Source organism: Cryptomeria japonica, chromosome 5 (assembly GCF_030272615.1).
Source record: "Cryptomeria japonica chromosome 5, Sugi_1.0, whole genome shotgun sequence".
Lineage (NCBI taxonomy): Eukaryota > Viridiplantae > Streptophyta > Pinopsida > Cupressales > Cupressaceae > Cryptomeria > Cryptomeria japonica.
In genome coordinates, this window is record NC_081409.1 from 743,671,257 (window position 1) to 743,688,796 (window position 17,540).

General features: G+C 34.0%; 1 protein-coding gene across 1 annotated transcript; it reads left to right on the forward strand.

The window, feature by feature from the left end:
* Positions 1 to 9,937: 9,937 nt before the first annotated feature.
* LOC131028740 (ankyrin repeat-containing protein ITN1-like) lies at positions 9,938 to 11,275 on the forward strand (the record flags this gene model as incomplete). The annotated part of the gene is given in 3 exon segments (XM_059220266.1): positions 9,938 to 10,563; positions 10,659 to 10,748; positions 10,845 to 11,275. Coding segments are annotated over 3 exon segments (984 nt in total), but the record flags the coding sequence as incomplete, so codon positions are not given.
* Positions 11,276 to 17,540: the final 6,265 nt, after the last annotated feature.

Consider the following 17,540-nt stretch of genomic DNA (forward strand, 5'->3'; position numbering starts at 1 on the left):
CATCATATGATAGGTGATGAAAGAAAGGTATGATGATGTTATAGTAAGATTTGGAGATGGCAAGTCTTGTGTGATTCATGGTAGAGGTTCTATATCTTTCAATGGTAAGCATAATGCTGATGATGTCTTTTATGTTGAAGGTTTAAAGCATAATATTTTGAGTCTTGGACAAATGGTTGACAAGGGGTATGATTTGCAATTCAAGAATGGTAAATGCAAGATTCTAAATGCTCCTAGTATAGAGATTATATCTAGAACCAAGACTAATTGCAATATCTTTCACTTTAATGCTGGTGAGAAAAGTTGTCTGATTGCTCAGATTGATGAAGGTTAGTTATGGCATAGGAGAATGTGTCATGTTAATTTTGATTGCATGATAAGGATAATTTCTACTGAAGCTGAGAGATTTGCCTAAAATTTTGAAGTCTGCTAATCTGGTATGTAAGGAATGTCAAATGGGAAAGCAAACAAGAAATTCATTTAAGAGTAACTTAAATTCATCTAATAGATTGCTAGATCATGTTCGTACTGACTTATGTGGTCCTACTATAGTAATAAGCATGAAGGGTGATAGATATTTCATGTTGCTGATTGATGATTATTCTAGGATGATGTGAGTTACCTTTCTAAGGGAGAAATCAAAAGCGTTGGACAAATTAAAGATATTCAAAGATAAAGTGGAGATTGAGACAGGGTTGAACTTGAAGTGTAGATGAGATCTGACAAAGGAGGATAATTTATATCAGGAGAGTTTGATACATTCTGTGAGAGGAATGCAATTAGAAGACAATTATTTGCTCCTAGAACCCCTAAAAAAAATGGAGATGTTGAAAGGAAGAACAAAACTGTTTGGGATGTTGCAAGGACTATGGCGATAGAAGCAAATGGTGTACATACATTTTGGAGAGAAGTTGTTAGCATTGTTGTTTACACATTCAACTGGGTGCATATTAAAGGTGATTCTGGTAAGACTCCTTATGAGCTATGGTTAGGTCATGTTCCTACAGTTAGATATTTTAGAATCTTTGGAAGTCAATGTTATATCAAGAGATGAGGATATAGGAAAGTTTGATGCAAGATGTGATGAAGGAATCTTGGGATATTCTACTAAGAGAAAGGCCTATCAATGCTATAATAAGAGGTTGAAGAAGATAATTTAGAGTGCAAATGTAAGGTGGATAAATGTCTAGGAAAGCATATCAAAGCATGCAGCTATGATTTTGATGATTTTGATGTTGTTCTTAAGGCTGTGCAGACTGAGATCTTGAAGTAGAATAATCTGGTGGGGATAGTTAATCTAGATATTATTGTTGTTGGTGAAGAAGTGCAAGAACCTAAAAATCAAAATAATTGAAAGACTCCAAGGTATGTACGACTGAATCATTTAGAAAATTAGATTATTGGTGATAAGATTAAAGTGTTACTAGGAGAAGAATTATTGCTGAATAAATATGCTTGATTTCAAAGATTGAACCTAAAGATGTAGCAGAAGCATGTAAGGATGAAAATTGGATAAAAGAAATGGAAGAAGAGTTGAATCAGATTGGAAAGAATAACACTTTGAAGCTCATTCCAACACTTAAACACAAGAATGTGATTGGTACTAAATGGATGTTCCAGAATAAACTGAATGAAGCTGGTGAAGTTGTTAGAAACAAAGGTAGATTGGTATGTAAGGGATGTTCTCAAATGGAAGGTATTGACTATGAGGAGACTTTTTCTCCTGTAGCTAGAATTGAAGCTATTAGATTGTTTCTTGCATATGTTGGTTATAATAATTTCAAGGTATATCAGATGGATGTTAAGATAGCCTTTTTGAATGGTGATCTTGAAGAGGAAGTCTACATTGAGAAATAAAATGGATTTTCTTTATCATATGAGGGAGATATGGTATGTAAATTGAAGAAAGCTCTATTTGGACTGAAACAAACACCTAGAGCCTGGTATGCTAGATTGGAGAAGTAATTGGTTTACATAGTTTATTCCTATTCACACTATACATAAGCCTACTTATATGTCAATTGGAATTTTGTCTCATCTCATGTAGACTCGCCTAGTGTTCCAACACTTATCCATATATCCCTACACTTGTTTCAAACTTGGAGGAGTAGTTAGAGTTTCATCCCTACCTTATCAAATCTTCTTGGTTTTATTAATAAACAAGGCTCTTTTTAGGACTTTTACATCTTTTAAATTATATAAATGCTCCCAAATAAAGTGCCATATCATTGTGTACTTTCATGGGGTTTCATGTTTAGGATAATGAGGCTTTCATTTTTAGTTTTATTTTTCATCTTGTTGAGGTTTGAAAGAAAACTTGATATATGTCTTCATTGTCCACCTCTTGACATAAAAATATATAACAACATCATATAATTCTATAAATACACTCATATAATGTACCACAAAATTGAATGTGTTTCATGGGGGAAATAGTTTATGTAATATTGAACCTTATTCCTATGCACACCATTGTGCCCAATTTTAGTTGCTTTTCCATCATGACTTGCTCATCAACATTTTGTTTATTATTAGAGTAGTGGAGTAGTGGGGTACATATACCCACTCTTTTGTATCTCTCATTTGGGTGATTATTTTAGTGAATCATTTTGTGAGATTCGTGTATCTATGTTAAATATAGGTCACTTGTAGGTAGTGTAATACACATCCGTCATTCTTTTTTATTTCTTATCTTTGATGATTTTTTTATTAAAGGTAAAACCATTTTTGAAGGAACCCAAAGTCCTATCCAAATAGATTTTAGCTAGGATGTGAAACCCCCAAAAAAGAATGCTGCTAAAAGATAGACCACGTGAAAAATGTTGCCAACTAACAACAAGACAAGAAAGTTTTTAAGTGCACCTCAAAAATTAAACAAAGAACATGAGTAGGTTTTGAAGGAGAAAAAAGATAAAACCTAATCCATCTCTATAAACTTTCAACCACTACAATCACCCTTAACTAGGGAAAGAGAGGAAAGAGAAGTTAGGTTATGCTTTGGGAAACATCTCTTCCTAATTTGCACAACCACCAAAGAAATATCATCCTTAAAACATAATGAGTACAAAGAGGTAGCAGGATAATCAACCAATTCCTTTGAAGGTTGTGGAGTTGGAACAATAGGCTCACACATAGTAGTTGATAACGGTGAACCAACATGACCAACAAACAATTAGCCAAAGGTGAGAATAACCACAAGTCCCAAAAAAGTCTGTGACAAACCAATAAAACTAGCCAACAAAGAACCAACAACATGAAGATATGGTGAATAGACAACCAACTAACCTTAAGCAATCTATTACATGATAGGAAAATTAGGAACCATAATTTAGTAGCAACAACTTTTGAAACCAAATCCTCATCCCCAAAATCATACTCAACATTTATAACTCTCCCATAGTAAGATTCTTACAAAGAGCATTTTTCCAACATGTAGCATCACTACAATGAAATTTATGATAATTTGTAGCCAAGTGACCAATACTAAAACTTCTCTTGTAGTGAAAAAGAAGACCCTCATAATCAAGAATATAAGAACATGGTTTATCCCTGCATATGGTGAAAATGGAATGACAAACTATTGTAAAACTAGCAAATTTCCAACCAACATAAAACCATAGTTCTACAATTCAAAGTGCACCATACACCAATGAAGAATGTAAAACATGCAGATCACAACAAAATAGGAAGATTATACCTTTCACAATTTTAGTAGGGTTTGATCTCCAGTTTTTCCTATCTCCATTGATTTTTCTTGATATGGTTGCTCTCAAATTTTCTATTGTGCACAAGAGCTCAACAAAGAATGGATTGTAATTGTGTAGATGCTTGATTGCTTGATCGCTATGAAAGGTCACGTGAAGATTGATTAAATTGTTAGGGATATGATCACATTAGTTAGGGTTGATAAGGATGAAAGGATCCTCAAGTATATTAAGAGTACCCTAGGAATGGAGGGATAGGATTAAGAGGTGAAAGGATAAATGGTCGGCTAGGATTAAAGGGTAGGTATAGAAAATGGGAAAAAAATAGAGCCATGTGGTTAAAGGAAAATTTAGAGATGAATGAAAAGTGTCATGAAGGAAAAAATATAATTAATTAATTAAATAAATAAAGATATTTTTAATTAATAGAAGAAGTGGGACCAATTAAAACAATAAAATATTTATTTAATTTAGGAAAAAGATAATTTAAATAAATAAAAATATTTATTTAAATAGGGAAAGGCTAGAAGAAGATCAATGAATTAATTAAATAAAAAAATAACTATTTAATTAATAGAAGAATTAGGATAAAATAATTAAATAAATAAAATATTTAATTAAATAAGATAGGACAATTTTAGGTGTCTACAATCCCCAACCATCAAGATGACCTCTCTAGGAAAATATTTTGAGGTATCAGTATCTACAATTATATAGGCAAAATTAACATGATAATGGATTAGAGAAAAAGGAAGAACCATTACAAACCTCCCAATAGAGATTTCAATTTCTCTGATCATAGCTATATCTATTGATCTACATCATTGGAGGTGCATTGATTCTATCTTACACTAATTCATCTTTTGATAGAGTTTATAGTTCTTGAAGTGCTTCCTATTTTTTTTATCATCATATTGACCTATACATGGGCATCTTTGTAGGAGGTTGTATTCTTATCATTCTCTCCTTTAGAGGGGTTTTTTTTGTTGCCACAAGGTTTTCTCCCTTTCTCTATTTATAAGAGATATTAATTTGTTTATGAGTACCTTATCAAGTAATGTTTCCAAGACTCATATTTTCCATGATTAACATACTCCCTATGTATCACTTAAGGGAGGGTATTATTGTGAAACATGGTTTTTTCTAGCTAGTTTTCTTTTAGCTTCCACATTTGAGTCATATTCACCCTACACTTAAGCCAACTTCATATTGACCTATACATGGGCATCTTTGTAGGAGGTTGTATTCTTATCATTCTCTCCTTTAGAGGGGTTTTTTTTTTGTTGCCACAAGGTTTTCTCCCTTTCTCTATTTATAAGAGATATTAATTTGTTTATGAGTACCTTATCAAGTAATGTTTCCAAGACTCATATTTTCCATGATTAACATACTCCCTATGTATCACTTAAGGGAGGGTATTATTGTGAAACATGGTTTTTTCTAGCTAGTTTTCTTTTACCTTCCACATTTGAGTCATATTGAGTCATTTTTATGTGGCATTACCAATTTCATTACATGATTGCTATGAAAGTGTTTTAGCTCTAGTAATCATAACATTAGACTAAAACCTAATATAATACTAAGTTCCACATGTTATCTTATTATGTGTAAGCGAATTTAGAAGTTGAATCCACATCTTAGATTTCATTGATGAAATTCCACCCTCACTTGAGTATCACAACCACATAAAGGAAAAAGAAAAATGAAAAAAATTCTCATTTGTTAGCTCAACTAGACAATAAATATATGCGGATTAAAATTGGAAAGCAAGAAGTGATAGAACCCTAAAAGAAGGCAAAAACCTCTAAAATTGAGATGTGGATTTAAGTCAAAAACTAACATCACTAGAATGAGAGGAGATTGGTCCAATGAAAAGGGAGCAAAGGTGAGGATAAAATGGAATCTCAAACCTAAAATGGAAAGAAAACAGAAAGATCTGGACTGAAAAATAGAAAAGGTGAAATAGGAGGACAAAATCAAGAGCAAAAAACCCTAATCAGGATGCAATTAGGCAAAATGTCATTGTAAAAGCGAGAAGGGACAGACCTGATGTGAGAGGGATGAAGTTAAGGGTAAAAGATGATAATGTCTTGACTATTTATGTATCATAATTATCATAATTATGTCATAATGTATCATAAGATGATGCGATAATGTATCATAATTATTTAAAATAAATCGACAAAAATTCATAAGAGTAGGTATATATTTTTACTTTTATTTTATGTCATAAACTAATAAATTTAGTCAAATTGTTATATTAAAATTTTATGATCTTGTTCTCATATTGTGTATAGATTGGGCAATGCATGATAAGTAGTAGTTTTTTAAAAATTTAATTTTTAAATTTTAACTTTTTAAACCTATTTTTTAAAAATATTTATTTAAATAATAAATATAATCTATAAATAGTTTTTCATAATATAAAAAAATTTAATAATATTATAATTTATGTACAGTCCGAGTTTTCCTAGTATTGGAGAACTTGTGCTCTTGAAAGAGAGCTCACAAGTTCAAATCCCATTAGGGGATAAGGTATGTACACCTCATTGGCTTCGGCCCATTACCAATCAAAATATATATTGTATATATATAATTTATTTTTTAACATACATGTAAATAGAAATTTTTTGATAAATGTATATATTTTTATTATTTATTAATTTAATAGATTTATTATTTATTTTTATATTATTATTTTTATTACTATTTAGATTTTGATATAATTGAATTTTATATTTAATTTTTTACTTTTATTTTTTATTTTTATTTTTATTTTTAAATTAAGAAGTTAAAAGCTGTTTGTTACTCATTTCCATATTTTTATTACTATTTAGTTTTTGATATAATTGAATTTTATATTTTTATTTTTAAAATAAGAAGTTAAAAGTTACTTGTTATTGATTTGCATAAATAATTAATTGCCTTGCAATGGTTGCTAGAACAAGTTTAGTAGTGCTTTACCTTTAGCAATATCCTACATTCAGTACCAAACAATTGCTTGATTTCAATAACGAACACAAAATGACTTAATGCATCAATCATATTTCTTCTTCATTCTTCCTTATTTTGTATTTTATACTCTGAACTAGCAATGCTATTGGCAAGAACTTATGCTTTGCATCTCTTGTTGATATTCAATATTGAAAACGACATCCATAAATATTCATGCCTACCTCTCTCCTCAATCATATTCAATTTCACTTAATTTTTACAATTTTCTTTCCAATACTTTATAAATGATCTTACTTATTAATATTCAATGTTGTAAACAACATCCATAAATATTCATGCCTACCTCTTCCCTCCACTTTATTTAATTTTATTTAATTTTTACAACTTTCTTTCCAATACTTTATAAATGATCTTATTTATTGATGTTCAATATTGAAAACAACATCCATAAATATACCTGCCTACCTCTTTCCCTCACTGTATTCAATTTTACTTAACTTCTACTTCTTTCTTACAAACACCGTATATTATAAAAGATCTTATTTATTGATATTGAATATTGAGAACAACATCCATAAATATTCCTTCCTACCTCTTTCCCTCACTTTATTCAACTTTACTTAATTTATACTTCTTTCTTACAAACATCGTACTTTATAAATGATCTTATTTGTTAATATTCAATTTTGAGAACAACATCCATAAATATTTATACCTACCTCTTTCCCTCACTATATTCAATTTTACTTCTTTCTTCCAGACATGGTACTTTATAAACGATCTTATTTATTGATATTCAATATTGAAAACAACATTCATAAATATTTCTTACCTACCTCTTTCCCTGGCCCTATTCAAATTTACTTCATTTTTATTTCTTTCTTACCAACTTTATAAATGATCTTATTAATCAATATTCAATATTGAAAACAATTCCTAACTACCTCTTTTTCTAATTGTATTCGATTTTACTTAATTTATACTTCTAATATTCATTTCCACCTCTTTACTGGAACAACTTGATTAATATTTTATTTAATTTATACAACTTTCTTTGGACGACGTATTCAATAAGTGATCTATGAATATTTATCGCTACCTCTTTCCTCCACCGTACTTAGTTGGTGGTTTATTTAATTTTCTTTCTGAGTTGGCCAATCGGTCAACATATTCTCAATGTTACAGGGTAAAATATAAATTACAAACATACAATCTAATAATGTGTTCCTGCATATTTTGTACAATGATGTGGTGGCACATATACCTAACCACAGTTGATATTGGTAATTGGGGTGCAAGTAGAGAGAGATATAGTCAAATTTACTGTTTTGTATGCTGCATATTCCCATCAAACATTCGAGTGACCTTTCAATTTGTACTTCCTATTTTATTCACGGGTTAGAGTTAAAAGTCAAGTCTATATAAATTGTGTGATATTTTAATAGTAAATTACTAATTGTATTTTAAAGAGTAAGTCTTATCACTTTAAAATTTGGTCTTATATTAATAATTGTGTTTTAAAAATGGGTCTGTTTTCAATTATTTAATTGTAGAGAATTATTATTATTAAGTGTGATGTTATTTTTGCAATAAAAGTATCAATAGAGAATTGATAGCTTTAAATCAATAGGGATCCAAATATAATTGAAACAAAGCCTTTCAACCAAGAATATAATTAGGTCCCATTTTATACATGCTCATGTCATGTTTGTAGTAGGCAGAGAGAGGGAGAGATAGGGATAGAAAGAGTGTGAGATAAAAGGCGACAAAGAGAGAGATAGATGGATATAGAGAGGGGAGGGAGAGATAATGAGACAGTAGAGAGGGATAGATAGATATGGAAGAGATAAATATAGAGAGAGGTGGAGAATGAATGAGGGATAAATAGAAAGATAAAGATAGAGATAGGAAGTGATATATAGAGAGGTAGAAAGGGAGAGATATAGGGTAGAGAGAGATTAAGGGATAACAAAATAAAGATAAATGGGGAGATGGAAGAATAAATATGGAGAGGTAGTGATGGAGAGGCAAATAAAATAGATGGTGAGATGGAGTAATAGAGAGATAGAGATATAAGGAGATGTAGAGATAGGGGGAGAGTGAGAGACAAAGAGAAAGAAAAACAAAGAAAAGTAGAGATAGAGAAATAGCTATGAAGAGAGATAGATAGATAAATAGGGGGAGATAGATAGAGGGAGAGAGGAAGAGGGATGGATAGAGATGTGGGTAAGTGCACCAAGATGTGGTACCAAAAAGGTGCCACTTTTTATCTCTTCATAAAAATGCATCAATGGTATGAAATGGTTGTCCAAACCTTCAGGTTGGATGCCAAAGGAAAATCCAACCCAAAGGTGTGGTGTTTCCCAAAGCAAAGCATTTGGTGTGTGCCAAATGTTCCATATTAGTTAATTGTAGATTTTGTGAATGGTCAAATGTTCTAGTTTGAAAACAAGTTATACTAAACCCTCGAAAAAGAATATATACATGTAATATAACATATAAATGTCTTTTTCCTTTATTATACCTTAAGTTATATTTCATCCTCTCTACCTCTCTCCTTGCCTCCTTACCCCTCTTTCTATTTTTGTAAACATCTCTCTTTTCCTCACCTTTATATCTATCCCCTCTCCAGGTCTCCCAATCATTCCCTATCCCTCCCTCCTTATCCCTCCCTCCCTCCCTCCTTATCCCTTGCTTTATCTTGTTCTTATTTCTCTCATTTTTTCTATCCCTCCATCATCACCTCTTCCTCCCTCTTCCTCCCTTGTATAGGGTGTATGGAATAAAGAGTGTGATATATGGTTTAGGTATAGGGTTGAGGATATAAAGTTTAGGGTTGAGGGTATTGGCATAGGGTTTGGTGTAAAAGATTGATGGTATAAGGTCTAAGGTACATAGGTATGAGGGTATTTCCCATATTGATACATTCCTCTCTTTCTTCATTCTCACCTCTCTCCCCTCTCTAGATCTCTCCATCGCTCTATATCTTCCCATTCTTTATTACCGTCATACATATCTCCCTCCCCTACTCTCTCCCACTCTATGCTCTCTCTCCATTGTCTAGGAAATCACCTCTCCCTCCTACCCCTTCTCTCTCCCTCTCTCCCCCTTTCTAGGTTTCTTTCTCCTTCCCACTTCAACTTCCTGTGTTTGACTTTCATTTTCAAAAGATATTTTATTAGAAGAGTTGTTTTGCTTTCACTTCGAATGCAAATCCGACAAAGACGAGGCCCCCTCTAGAGGTTTGAACTTCTCTTTAAAAAAGAAGAGTACGGCTGTCGGCAACCATAGCAAACATTCCTTCACATCTTCACGTTTCATTTCTTGGCTGTAAAATATTCCCCACCTAGCGTCTCTTGACCAAAGTGACCTGTGTATCGAATTTGCTTCAAAGAATTTAACCCTTGCTGTTGCGTCCCTCAAAACATTGTAGAAAACAAAATGATGAATGACGAGAATCCGATAAACAATGATCTCTTCAATGCTTTGGTAAATGGCACTCTTCACGAAATTCACAGTTTACATAAGAAGGATCCGCGAGTTCTGCTTGGCGTTACATTCCAAAGAGACACTCCTCTGCACATTGCTGCAAGGGAAGGCCAGCAAGATATCGTTGATTGGATTCTTCAAGAGAAACCGTCTTTGGCTGGAGCTCGTAACAAGGATGGCAATACACCACTGAACGAAGCTGCTAAATGCGGCAATTCAGAACTAGTCGATATTCTGCTTCAAGGCAAAAAAAGTTCTGCCTACTATTCTAATAAGTTCGGAGAGACAGTTCTGATAATAGCTTCCAAGTATGGCCATGCAGAAGCAGTGAAAGTTTTGTTGAAAGCCAGGTCCTATAACGACGCGTCCGAATGGCGTCAATCTTTGAGGGTTGCAGCTTACGGAAGATACCCAGGTAAATATTCAGATTATTTCTGCAAACTGAAGTAAATAGTAAGTTTCCAGTTACCCTTCAATTTGTTGACTTTAGCTTATGTAAATGTGAGGCAGATGTAGCACAGGCCATACTTAATAATCCCATCAAACATAAGCGGTTCCGTCGTCGATTACATGCTTTGCATGAATGGGATACATATGAAGGTAAATTTACAAATTGTTTTTTCCAGGTAGAGTAGAATTGTTATTTTGGAGACTGCATGAAATATGCTGATATTCGGCAATGTGAATGTGAGGCAGATATCATACATCGTAGTCCCATCAAATCATTGTTCCCTCCAAGTGTTCCCGAGGTCTCGGATCTCCATGCAGCCATTCATGGAGGAGATCTTGCGATTGTAGAGGCAGTCCTAAATTCTTGTGCACGGTATAGGGAATTAATGACAAAAATGGATGAATTTGGAAGGTGCGCAATACATGTAGCAGCCATGAAAGGCCAATGGGACATAATCACTCTATTTGTGGACAAAATGCCAGATTGTATCGAAATCCGGAATTCAGATCATAAGTCTGTTCTTCACTTTGCCGTCGAAAATGATCAATTTGAGATGGTGCGCAATCTACTAGAAAAGAAATCGCATCAAAAAGTCGCAGAGTTGGTGAGCCGCGACCATGACTGCTTTCACAATACAGTTTTACATCTGGCAGCTAAACGTGTAGTGGATCCCGAGGTTTGGCATCCTTAGTTTTCCCCATCTTTCTGTTTCTTTGTTCTCATCATTTTATTTTCTTTGCTAACACAGTACATTTTTAAATACGAAAAACCTAATGTTAGTTGACCTTTCATCAGTGTTTTAACGAAAATCGTTGTTTCCTTGTTTACTTATAAAATATGGAATCCCGAGCAAAATTTAGTTAAAATGTTATTTCCGGAATATATTGAATCATATATAACTACCAAATATTCTCTAGACTGTACGTTTAGCTCGTTTTTCTCGCATTTTCTTCTTCGTCAATGTTAATTTCGTTCTCCATGGCGTGTTCTTAATATTATTTACTTTTCAAAGCTGTCGTTTCGAACATAATATTTTTCTTCTCTTCTTTGAAGGATTACATTTGTCATTGTTTGTTTATAATAATTAAATATTTTCTGATCTTACTTTTGTATCTTAATTATTTAAACATATTTTATAATATTAAAATGAGAATACTCTAATTTCAAAGATATACATAGTTGAATTCTGATGATGGATCATAGAGTGTGATCCGAAAGGTTGATGCAAACAAAATATACATAGATGAATCCGGAAACTTCGCATAATACTTTAATTTATTTATAATATTAAAATGAGAATAGTCCGATTTGTTTTAGTTAGATCTCTCCAAATCACTTCCTATTGAGATCTCTCTTAAGGTTGCTAAGCTTCAGTGGAGATACTATTTGGATTATGAAGGGATCTCATTTAGATATAGAGATTTTTTTGCAACTAGGCACTTGGCCTTTTTGTGTCCTCGTGACTCTTTGCTCCACTCCTCTCCAACCTGATAGAAAGATGCAAAAAGGAGTAATCTTACTGTCTTTCCTTCTAATTCAAACTCAAATTCTTGTTCACCTTCAAAGCCCTCTCCTTGCTAATTGTCCAAACTTTTGCAATTTGTGTTTGCTTGACCCTTGTGGCCATTGCCAAGGTGTTTCTTATCTCTTTGTGTAATGTTTCTTATTCCCTATTTTCTTCTACTCAGTCAAGCTCTGTGTTGCATATAGTTAATTCTCTGCTAGCTCCTTCGAGGGCTCTTTTTAATACAGGTCTAACTCCCTCCCTCATCTCAGATTCCTTTCTCTGGATTGCCAAGTTCTCCTTATGGGATTGACATCTCAACTTTCAAACTCTAGTGATGCCTCTAAGGATTCTGCCAACATTGCTCCTCTTGTTTCTCTAGAAATAGATTCCCCTTGGATTATTGTGCATCGTAAGAAAAATGACCATTCTCTTTTGACCCAAAGATCTCAAACAGTTCCTTTGGTCTTGTGTTGCAATCCCATTTGTTATTTCTAGTTGTGTATATGTTTTGTTCAGATTCTTCTAACTCTATTGTTCTTCTTGTGTTCTAGTGTACTTTGTGTGATCTATAACTGGTTGGGGCCTTTCCGCACTTACATTGATAAAAAAAATATTATTTCTTGATTTAACCTCCCACCGAGAACTATACAATATCACACGTCATATGAAAATAAATATTTCAAGATATTTTTATAATAACTTCACATGCAACTACATTATGATTCCATATCAACCATAGTGAGATAGACAAGATGAGACAACTAATAAGTCTATTGAGCTAGATATAAGAAAAATAATTGATGAATATTATCCTAATCAACATACATAGCATGTTGACCCTGTCTAATGAATTGTTCTCCAGTACTCTGGTTCTCTCACCTAAAGGGAGGAAGACTGCAGATGTGGGCAAAGATTCTAGAGTGGGAAGGAAATCCTTAAAGGATGTGAGATAGACTAGTGTCACCAAGGATGTGGCTAATGAGTGTGAAGGTACGTTGGAGTAGTTTTGCTCCCAAAAAAATATGAAATGATTATTCTCTCTTGGAATATCAGGGGCCTGAATAGGCCCCATAAATAGATTTTGTTTAAGAATCTAGTGAAAGACTTGAAACCGAATATTTTACATCCGTGGGAAACTAAGATGTGCTTTGAGTCTTGTTTGAAGGTGTGTAACTTTGTTTGGCCTTTCTCCCACTCGGTTTCTATGAGCATTGATGGTGCCTCTAGTGGACTTGCTATTCTATGGAGGCTGAATAATCTTATGGGCACATTGGTTGTTCAAGATAAAAATTACCAATACATTGATTTTGAGAATAATTCCTCTAACAAAATTTGGAGGCTCACTAATGTTTATGCTCTTAATAATGTTATTCAGAGAAGGGATTTATTGTTCTCTCTAATTGATCACTACAATCTCACCCATGGCCCTTGCTAGCTTGTTATGGGGGACTTCAATAGTCCTTTGTTTCCCTCCAATAAAATAGGAGGGCCATATAGCTTTTCCGAGAATATGCTGGATCTCCAAGAGTTTGTAATTAATGGAGGCCTTATAGATTTGGATCTTGAAGACAAGAGCTATGCCTGGTCCAACCAAAGAATGGGCAATAACCTCATCCAGGTCCATCTTAGTAGATGTGCCAAATCTTCTTCTTGCAAAAACTCTCATAACTACCACCTCCCCTCCTTCATTTGTAGTGGGTAGGGCCATTGTCCTATCTCTATCAATTGGCAGAAATTATGTGGACTATTTCTTTAGAAATTATGTGGACTCTTTCTCTAGATTTCAAGTCCCTTGTGGCTCATTGGTGGAATGTTCATATCCCTAGCACAGTCATGTTTTGAGTTTCTTGTAAGTTGAGATTGATAAAGGATGATCTTCAAACTTAGAGAAAATATTCCTTTGGAGACATCTTTGCTCAAAAGAAGTCTCTTAAAGATTGGCCAGATGCATTACAAAAAGGAATGGAATTCCTAGGGGCTCAAAAGAAGATATTATCTAGGAACATGCTTTATTGGTTGACTTTCACAATTTGATTCTAAAAGAAGAACTCTACTAGAAACAAACATCAAGTATCCAATGGATGAAAGAGGGGGATATGAACAAAAAAATCTTTTATCAATGTTCATATCAGCATAGAATGCACAACAACATTAAGGAATTGATATGACCTAATGGAACCTCCGTGAGTTGTGAGGAGAACATTTCTCAACCCCATGGCAACATAGGACCCTGCTATTATTGATATATCTTCCATACTTGTCAATTGTATTCATAATATCATTAGGCCTAATCATCTAAAGGCTATGAAAAGGATTTTCTCTAAGGAGGAAGTCAAGGTGGTGGTTTCCTCTTTTGGCTTGTTCAAAGCAGCTAGACCAAATGGTTTTCCCCCTTTCTTCTTCCAGGAATATTAGGAAATTACTGGCCAGGATATTACTATAGTGACTAGAGTATTATTGTCTTCAACCAGGATCCTTAAGGAAATTAATAAAGCATTTACTTTTTTGATTCCTAGAAAAGACAATGCTAAGAGGATGTCTGACTTAAAGCCTATTAGTCTTTGCAATACCTTGTACAAAATATTCTCCAAGCTTTTTGTTAATCAAATTAAGACTTTTCTCCATTCCTTAATTCATGCTAACTAAAAATAATATGTCCCTGGATGTCAAATACTAGATGTTGTGCTTGAGGTTCATGAAATGCTACACTTGATGGACAACAATTGTAAATAAGGTATGCTCCTCAAACTTGACATTTCCAAAGCTTATGATATGGTTGCTTGGCCTTTCCTTTCTTTGGTTTTCAGTAAATTTTACTTTAAATGTAAGATTTTGAGTGCTATTGAGGCCTTCTTTAAAACTCTAGTGTTTTCAATTTTAAATCAATGGAGCTCCCCATGGGTCCTTCAATTATTTTGGTGGATTGAAATAGGGGGATCCTTTATCCCCCTACCTTTTCATTCTTATGGGGAAGGCTCAGGGAAGAAATTTTATGCTGGCTTTGAAAAATGGTGCTATAAAGGATATGAAACCTTCTTTGGCTCCCTTTGTGATCTCTCACCAACAATTTGTGGATGACACCCTTCTAATGGGCGAGGCATCTATTGTAGAAGCTAAGGGCTGGAGGACAATTCTCTTTGATTATGCCATTGCTTTTAGTAAAAAAATCAACCTAGACAAAAGTTCTCTCTATTTTATGAACACCAATCAGCCGCTCTAGAACAGGATCAGAAATATCTCAACTGCAAGATTGATCTTTTACCTTATATGTACGTGGGTCTCCCTTTTAATGTTGGTAAGGTGGATAATTTGGTTTGGTTGGACTTGTTGGAAAGGAGTGGTTATTAGTAGCACTAGGAAGCTCCAGTTCTTCTAAAAGCTTCTTTGTAGAGCACTTCGGTTTACCATCTCTCTCTGTTTCGCATTCTTGTTTTTGGGGCTAAGAAGTTGGACAAAATATAAAGGATAATCCTCTATGATAGAGTGGAACAATGCAAAAAAATGTCCCCCGTGGACTAGGAGAAGATCTACTATGCAAAATACACTAGGGGCTTAAGTATTAGAGGATCCTGATCCCTAAATGATATTTTTTTTCATGAATATTGACTCGAGACTTATATCTAGAGTTGTGAAGTGGACCTTGGTGATGAAAAATAAGTATCTAAATGGAAGAGCTCTGTCCTTCCTAGATTTGGATGTTGAACCTAGAGGATCTCATATCTAGAACAATCTTCTCAAGACCTATTACCTTCTCTCTAAAGGTTTGATCTAGCAACTTCGGAATGGTTGAAAAATTTGGTTATAGAAGGACCCATGGATGCAGGGGCTTCACTTAGTGAACCTAGGTTATATCATGTGTGTTCATGGCATACTAAAGAATCCCCCTATTTTGAATTTTTTCCCCCTAGAATCCTTTTTCTACCCCCTCCCAATACACAACCTAAATTAAAAGCCCCCGATTTGTGTCAAATATTGCATTTTTTCATAGCCCGTATTAAAACCCCCCCTATTTTCATTGATAGGCAATATATTTCACGCTCATTTTTGGGATATTAAACCCCCCAATATGAACACATGTGATATGATATTGCCCACCTAGTGACACCCCCATGCCCATGGATCTCCTCCATACCCCTCAAATTTCATCCTATTTTTGTAAGGATTAAAGTTGATCTATCTACAACCCTTGGGACCCTTCTTAGTGATTAATAGGTCCCACATTATTCACCATTGGCTGGAGATTTAAGGCCCATGAATTTACCCAACAAAAGAAGTGTGTGGTGGAAGGGCTTCTCAAAATCTTTAATTGTGTCATATTTTATAGGAAAGAAGATGAGGATGTGCTCATCTAGGAACTCTCAAAACATGAACATTTTACAATTAAAACTGGCTATGAAATCGCCTCTCCTTCTCTGGTGCATTTTTTCAATTGGGACTACATATGGAAAACTAAGAATACACCCAAGGTTTTCTTAAATTTGGTGGATGGTCTATTATGGAAGAATTCTAATTGTTGATAACCTCAAGAGGCATGACTTTCAAATGACAAATAGATGTGAGATATGCAAAAATGAAGAGGAGAGTATTGAAGATGTTTTGTTCTGTTGTCCCTTCTCTCTGAATGTCAAGTACAAGATTATTGGCATGTTTCTCCTTGATTAGGTCTAGAATAATGCTGCGAAGCATAATTTTCTTAGTGGGTAATTGCCTTCCCCTCACCCTCTATCTATGGAGTTGTGGTGGAAAACCTTTTTCACACAAGATGGAGTTAATGGAAAGAGTATAATAACAAAAATTTTAAAGAAAGAAGGTGCGGGAATGGGAAGATCTAACCAATAGGGTTATCTCTAATGTTAAGGAGAATATAGTTTTTTTGTGAAGATGAAACATTCTCACCCTTCACTTCCTATGGACTAGTCGATCGCTAGATCATGGAAATGGAGCATATCCTTTCTTGCTTCACTACCCCTCCTATTTATTTTTGTAATGCTATCAAATGAACCCCTCCTGACTCTAGTTGGCTTAAGCTGAATTTTGATGGGTCATCTCATGGCAACTTGGGTTAGGCGGGAGGGTATGGAGTGATCAAAGACTCATGTGGTAGTCTCATGCTTGCCTATGTGGAAAATTTTGGAATTCAAACTTTGAGCATGGCTAAAGTGGCAACTATCTATCATGGTTTAATTGTAGCCAGGGACAAGGGGCTTAAATGAATCATTATTCAAAGGTTATTCTAGCAATACAATCATGATGCTCATAGGGGTGGCTAAATTGAATTGAAAATATAACCCATTCATTGCCAAGTGTTGTTCTATCCTTCCTACTCTCAGAGACATCAATTTTTGTCATGTGTGATGGAAAAACAACTATGTGACAAAAAATTTGGTGGGGTTGGGTGTGTATACTAATGGTTTTGAAGTCTGGATTCACTTGC